Consider the following 7,440-nt stretch of genomic DNA (forward strand, 5'->3'; position numbering starts at 1 on the left):
TCAGTTTGCAGACCACACACAGTACATAATGTTTAGAAAGGTCAGACAGCTCCCCCTACTGTTACATCCTTTCGACTGCAACAAGCTGTTACAAGGTTCATGCCATTATTAACACACTATTGCATCAGTACACAAACCGATGATACAGTTCATACAATAATTTGTGTAAAAATATAGGTACGTTTTTTCTCCAACTATTTATTAAAAATCCTACATTGCACATTAAACAATTGCAGCAATATGCATTTCCCTATACACAGAAAATGATACATTCAAATAAATAAAGTATTAAATATACATATTTACATATTCGACAATTACTTATATTGCATTATTCTAAATTTTAATAACATACTCATCAATGAGCACATCTCTGGTCCACAGGTCAACATTCAGAGAAATCAAAGGGTAGTGTAAAATGTCTTAATGCAAGATAAACATATTTCTTACCAAAATAAACATTTGAGGGCATTTGAAATCACATTAGAAAGAGCACTTGGGTTTCCTTTGATTCCCCAACAATATCATTCAATCATTTGTTCATTAGAATACCCTCTCTTCATACTCTTTACCGTAATAAACAAACATGGAGTTATGGACTATACACCTAAAAAATCTAAAACCTTGAAGTATTATTGACATTTAAAATAAAGGACATTGTGTGAAATTAAAGGATTGTGTATTTTGTGTACCGCAGCACAGCCTGACTCAGATTTTTAAAAATGAAACATCTTGACCTTACATAAACAGATGTTTCACTATTACCACATACACATGTTCATCGCACTGATATAGGCCTACTGTATGTGTTAATGCACTGAAACTCTTTTTCAGTTTACAGCAAACCAACTATTACAGTGTACTGCAGCTTAAGGTTTGGTTCACCACATTCTTAGTTGTTAACTATGCAAATCTGCAATTCGTCATTTGAAAACCAAAAGGAAACACCTGCTCACATCTGCATTTTAAAAGCACCCAAAGAAGTTTCTCTGGCTGCATGTGAGGTTGCTGCAGTGTATTTGCAGGTGCAGAGAGCAGACTGGTCTACAGTAGAACAGACTGTTGACGATGAATTGTGCCCCACCCCCCTAGGGGCATTTCTGGGTGACCATGTCACAGACCATCCATCATGGCCAGAAGGTCGTCTCCTTTGCTGCTGGCACTGGGAGATTGATCTCCAGACTCTGTGAACTCTCCCATGATCTTGGCCAGCTCTGCATTGGCTTGCTGGTCCTGAAAGACAATCCACCGATCGCAGTGTCAGAGTGTTCATGACAGGGACTTACATCTCATTACTGTAAATCCTGTTAGACTGGCAAAGCCTTACATCTCTGATCACCGACTGTATAACCGTAAGCCTATCAATGAGATAAGTCAAATTTGGAGTCCAATCATGGGGGTTGCTTATCAAAAGTAAAACACAGCTTATTGGTTGTGAGGCTGGCAGGTTGGGCCAGTGCAGACTATACACAGACCACTCGCGATTCGCCTGTCAAAGTGCAAAATCACCTTTTCGTTCGCGACCTTTTTTGCTGGTGAGTGAAATAAATCTATCAGACACTTTTACTGGCTGGTGACACATAATCTCATAACAAGTTCTCTAGTTCAAGTGTTTCTGAGATGGGTCCTCCACGTTGTATGCTTTCCCGGACACTATGTGAGTTTTTAAATATGTTTGATTTCATCATTGCCCGAAACAAGATGCACAAGGGGATGCAAATTTGAGATGAGTCTAAAATGGGAAAAGAGCAGTATCCAATCAGAGTGCAAGAGAAAACAGGGAGCAGCTAAAAAAGCAAACAGTCCAAAACAACACAAACATCATGGCTACAAAGAGGGCGAAGATGGGGACTAGTGTTACACAGACTAAGTGGATACAGGAGATGGAGGGGAGGGTCAATAAACTTAGGCCCTCTACAAACTCTATCACCAGTCAGACGTAAACAAACCAGGTGTCATTTCCAGTAAGTGACATCTTCTGTGTTTTTGTCGACTATCACGATCATTTGCTATGATCGCAGATCTCTCCATCTAGAGTAATCTTGCAATATATACACCTCGAAATCAGTTGTGTAGTTTGCGCATCCTAAATTTCAACAATAATGTCAACAATGTCAACACTAATGTCAACAGACGGCCAAAAAATGCATTGTGGTTTGAGCAGCAAAAATCTGAGATTTTCAAAGTCTTGTAGTCTGCACTTCCCCTTAGATGACACATGTATGGTCAGACTTTTTGTCACCAAGTGTGCAGCAATAGTTAGATTTGTATTATACAAATACTGGATATCTATTTTTTTTTCTACAAAAAGGAATACTTTACCTTTGTTGCCTGGATTTTTATGACTCCATATGAAAGCTCATCTGGTCTTGATATTAATGCCTCTCTGTGGAAAACGGGAGTCACAATGTTAGTTTACAGGAAAGACAAATTAAATAATTGACAGTACACAAACACAAATAAGGGCACTCACTCTTCTTCCTCATCGGTGGCAAAGAGGTTGACTCGGAAGCCGCTGTCTGCATTTCCTGGTTTCTGAACTTCTAACCCACCCATTAACTTGGCCAACAGATTTAGCTCCTCTTTGGCCAGAGGGTTGGGAGCAGTGTTGACCTGTTGACACACAATGACTTGTTCACTTCTGTTTATTCCTGTTGTACCTGTTGTTTACAAGATCTTGCAACTGATAATGATGCACCAGGAAGTAGATTATGGTTCAAATGTGTATGCATGTTATGTACTGTGTGGACACTGTAAAGAGTCTTCAAAATTTAATTTGTGTGCATGACAACATTTTGTGTATTAATCAAGTTTGCAGTGCGGAAAATGAAGCGGTTTCACCTTAGTGTGCTGAGCAGAATTTTTAGATGTTCCTGACATGTGGGTTTCCACTGGGCGGCTTACACTGTACCTGAACGAAAAAATAAAAAAGGGAGAATGAGCATTCATGACCATGTAACATAGTGCTAAAAATTACCTGTACAAGAAATTACAAATGTTTGATTTACAATATATGGTATTTTGCCATATGTCAGACATACTGACACTCTATGATTGCATAAATTAAGATGACTAAATCAAAAGCTAATGGATTTCTTGTTTAGTCTTGTAGAAATTCATCCACTCGTCCAGTAGACATACTTTTTGGGAACAGTACGTGTAGATATATCATGGCCTGGATAACAGAAAATGTTCATGCACATCTTTTGTACGTTGCAGCATCTTACATGTTTGTGCCTAGTTTGGTGACCCTGTCTCCAAATATCTCGAAAGATCCCTCCCGAAGAGCAGCGGTATAGTTTCCTCCATTACTGAATTGCAGCCTGGTCAATTCTTCACCAGTACAGCTAAACATCCTGGAATTACCAGATACAACAACACAATTTACTAAGGAGAAGCATGCTTTCAGTACACTTTCTAGACACAGCAATATAATACCGCTGTTGCTTTGAATACTTCTAACACTGTTATTGCTTAGATGTTCTACATATGAATTCTTGTTTCCTTTATGTATTAAATGTCTCACTGTGCACATACAGTAAAATCCTTAAGTAATTTGATCCAAGCTAAACATACAACACATCTATAATTAGAATGCTAGTTCAACAAAACCTCTGTAATGCAATTAGCTCCAGATAGGCCTTCTTAACGTAAGATTACAGTGTCTGTGTAAGATCAGCAGACATATGAAAGACAAAAAGACCAACACTAAAGATGAAGAAGGACCAAAGGTACATTTTAATATTCTACAAACTTGTTTAATCTAAGTCTTAGTTATCTCCATTGTTCTTGAGTGAGGATTGTTTGGCTCTGAGTAAAAACATCCGTGTACTGTGGCACCTTATCAAACCAGGGACTTGTGTTCCATGAGGCACAGGACCACTGGTGGGAAGCACAAAGCGGCCATTGGAGTTTTGCACTTTGTCCTTAAGAAAAATAGATACCTGGCAAAGAAGAAAACATAGAGACAGGCTTGTGAGGAAAATAAAAGACAAATAAAAAGAGAATGTAATATTGTCCAGTTAATTCTCTCCCCATGCTTGGGGAGTTTGGCAAACTAATGGACTTACTCTTATATGCATGTCTTGGAAGAAGATAAGGAGAGTTTGTCTGATCAGCTGGAAGTCCCCACTAGACAAGGGTGTATACATCTAAAAAAAAAAATAATAATAAATTAAATAGAAAATAAATTACAATGTAACTGCAAAACAAATAATAAAATAGAAAAAAACATTGATAATCATTATTTATGAGTTTGTGTTTATATATATATATATATATATATATATATATATATATATATATATATATATATATATATAATTTCCCTTTACTGTTTTTAAGCATTATCCTATTGAACCTAGTATAATCATACAAATAACATGCAATGAAAAAAAATCAGTTGCTATTGACACCTCACATAACATGTGCAGTACTATCGTTCAATGTATGTGACTGTAATCCAAATGGTCTGAAACTATGACAGCATAATGTATTACCTGCATCAAGTATTAACAGCTGTATAGTGACTTGAAACACTGTGACCTAGTGTTTTAAATAAGTCAATCTTGGCTATTAAAGTGAGTATGGAGCTGAACAGGATGTTTTTTTTAGCTTATTTAAACTGACCTGATATGTGAACTTTCTTTTTTGGTCAGAGGACTATGACACTCCTAACATCGACTGTCAAATGTTTCCTCTTCTTGGCCATATGAGTTGTACTACACTGCAGTTTTTAATATCCTGTGTCAGGAAAAGCAATGACTCACAATGTGTCTTATGAGAGTGTAATGTCAGTTTTGTGCTCTACAGCTGACCATGTATGACCAAGCTAACACGCACAGTATTATGTGAAGTTGTTTCCCCTTTGTTCTTTGTTCTTTGTTCTTCTTGGTACACTCAGCCACGTTTGGAGGCAATGTTGCATTCTACCTCTATTTTTTTTAACACTGGTTCACATACCACCAAAAAAAACAAAGATCTTGCAGCATGCTCCAGGAAACCCCACCAAGCCACGTGTGATATCGTTAACCACTCCTGTCCATAACAAATGTGAAGAGAGTGAAGTCACACATGTCCTGTCATACCTCTATGAGCTGTTGGTACGTCTCGTCAACCTGGCTGAGAATGCCGGGTGTGTCTTTCACAAAGTCTTTGATTGCATCCATGTGGTTGAAGGAGACGAGGAGGAGGTCCTTAGGCCGGGGACAGAGAAGTACCTGGTACTTGAATGCCATGGTCATCAAGTCATAGAGCTGTGAAGAGGGAAAACACATGCATGGCTTCACTGACTCATCCATCAAAATAAAAGGAATGCTACTGTTGTATAGTAAACAGCAGAGGGAGCCACATACAGCAGCATACAGTGTGTAAGATATGAATTTCTCTATACTTATGTAGAATTACTGACATACTGTGTGCTTTAGGGAAACACTATATCCAATTTTCACACTTTTGATATGAATATTAGGCATTGATTGATGGGTAGATTTATGTAATGTAGATCTATGGCATGACTCTAAAATACTTCTCTAGTGTGTTTACTGGGAATAGAACAATTCCAAATGTGCAGGATACAACACAGTATACAACACAGTATACAACACAGTATACAACACAGTATACAACACAGTATACAACACAGTATACAGCTGTTCAGGAGGGCTACGTGTGACTTACCTTGTCCATGCTAGCTTGATTGAGTCTCATTATGGATGCATGAGCCAGCCTGTCGAACACAGTCCGCAGGGCCTTTTTGGAGTAAAGGTCCTGTGGCTTGAAAAGCTCTTCTAGGAACTTTTTGTTGAACATGGTGGTGATGATGTCATTCATAACTGGTCAGGCAAACAGCACAACAGAAAAGTCCACAAAGAGTTAACTGAGGATAGACAAATGCTCTTTTCACACTGTAGGCTCAGAAGCAGGCAGATAAGCATTCTATACTATATGTCGGCCAAAACCATTTCATCCAAAGCCTAACCCAATGGCCCTAATAAAGCAGCAGCGTGGAAAGCATATGTCCTACTTGGTAGCAGGGCAATAGCCAGGTTTTTTTTGTGTTTGAACTCCCCTCAGAAATGTTAACTTCTACCAATCACTGTTGTAATTTGCAGAAGTGATGAGGATCACCGTTAGAAGTGTCAGAAAGTCAAACCTATCAGGTAACTTCAACCTTTTCCAATCATTTTGCAAGTTTTTTTCTGGCTAACGAGTGAAGAAAATAAACTTGCTTAACACAGTGTGGCTTGGTAGTATTTTGTGCTACTTACCCATAAGGAAGCCAAAAGCTGTTTCATATGTGGCACAGGGGCCTGCTTGGTAGCCTGAAATGCTCTTTCATTTGATTAATAGAATTTGCAGAAATCAATCCCTGTTTTGAAAACAACTCCCATTATTGTAAATGCATCTATCCAATGAAGGCCCTTACAACACATAAAGTTTGTAGCCAGGATCTGAGCATTCAAGTGACCCAACCACTTACAGGATGTACCTGATGCAGAGACAACCGCAGTACATAGGTTGTGAGGTGTGTGCAAATGAGGTCTCATGGGTTTATTCAGAGCGCTCCTTCAGTCTAGTCCAAAGCAGAGCAAAGAGCTACTAATGCATCAGGGCATGATTATACTAAAGCTCTGTAAGAATACCTCTCCTTCTGTCGTCGTCTATCCAGCCAGCTATTGCAGAGTCTTTATGAATTCAAAAGGAGATAACAAATGAAATGATGTTCCGAAAAACCAGATTGTTGAATGACATCTCAAGACTTGACCAATGTCGTTTGACGAAGTCTATGCTAAGTTTGAATGGATGCTAAAATCCTCCCAAATATGTGTACACATTATGTGGCTATTTATTATCTAATATCATTTTGTGTAAATCAGGCTTGGGATTATAATCAGGCTATGTTTTACAGCCCTTTTTTTAGAGCAGCTTCCCATTGATTACCAATGAAACCTTGGGAATGATATTTGTTCATGCAACAGAAACGTTTGTCTATGTGTGTTGTGATTTGATCAAATTGTGTGGAGCTACAAAACCACCACCAGTTGACTCATTAATGAGAACTCTTGTATTTAGACTGGCTTTCTATGAATCGTAGGTACTTATTATACATTCACAAACCAGTAAACAGACAAACCGAACGGAATGTGCTGGTTTTAAATACAGGGTGACATTTGTGTTGTTATCTGGATAGCTGCTAAGCTAAGGTTAGCTACCTTTCTTAGCTTTGTCAGCGGGGATATTCTGAGCTCGGAGCCTCTGGTCAAGGATGTACAGCATCTCTCCGCCGAGGTTGATGAACAGCAGGGGTAGAGTTCTCGAAGACATGGTGGTATTTGAATGGTTTAATCTCTTCAGAAAACGTAGGTAGCTAGCGGTTGTAGCTAGCTCGAAAGCTTGCCGATAGGGGGTCTGTCTGTTTGGTAAAGCCTCTTCTGGTTG

General features: G+C 38.6%; 1 protein-coding gene across 2 annotated transcripts; it reads right to left on the minus strand.

Annotated features, from left to right (window-relative positions):
* Window positions 1–178: 178 nt before the first annotated feature.
* Window positions 179–7,440, minus strand: oscp1b (organic solute carrier partner 1b). 2 transcript variants are annotated; one of them, XM_051407146.1, is made up of 11 exons: window positions 7,215–7,440; window positions 6,645–6,686; window positions 5,680–5,834; window positions 5,088–5,255; window positions 4,071–4,151; window positions 3,841–3,944; window positions 3,228–3,356; window positions 2,842–2,911; window positions 2,474–2,613; window positions 2,323–2,386; window positions 179–1,233 (listed from the first exon to the last, which is right to left on the minus strand). In XM_051407146.1, exons 1-11 carry the CDS (start codon window positions 7,324–7,326, stop codon window positions 1,114–1,116), a joined length of 1,185 nt encoding a protein of 394 aa, XP_051263106.1. In that variant the 5' UTR covers window positions 7,327–7,440; the 3' UTR covers window positions 179–1,113. The 2 variants fall into 2 exon arrangements, with proteins under 2 accessions (XP_051263106.1, XP_051263107.1); XM_051407147.1 differs by lacking the exon at window positions 6,645–6,686 and having other exon boundaries at window positions 7,215–7,439.

The sequence above is a fragment of the Dicentrarchus labrax genome, unplaced genomic scaffold (assembly GCF_905237075.1).
Source record: "Dicentrarchus labrax unplaced genomic scaffold, dlabrax2021, whole genome shotgun sequence".
NCBI lineage: Eukaryota > Metazoa > Chordata > Actinopteri > Moronidae > Dicentrarchus > Dicentrarchus labrax.

What these genes read in the sequence shown, in the direction of transcription:
- oscp1b (XM_051407146.1), bottom strand. Translation starts at nt 7,326, where the DNA reads ATGTCTTCGAGAACTCTACCCCTGCTGTTCATCAACCTCGGCGGAGAG. An exon ending in ATCAAGCTAGCATGGACAAG is followed by an intron (nt 5,256 to 5,679) that starts GTAAGTCACACG and finishes CCCTCTTCACAG; the next exon opens with CTCTATGACTTGATGACCAT. An exon ending in TAAAAATCCAGGCAACAAAG is followed by an intron (nt 1,234 to 2,322) that starts GTAAAGTATTCC and finishes ATTGTCTTTCAG; the next exon opens with GACCAGCAAGCCAATGCAGA.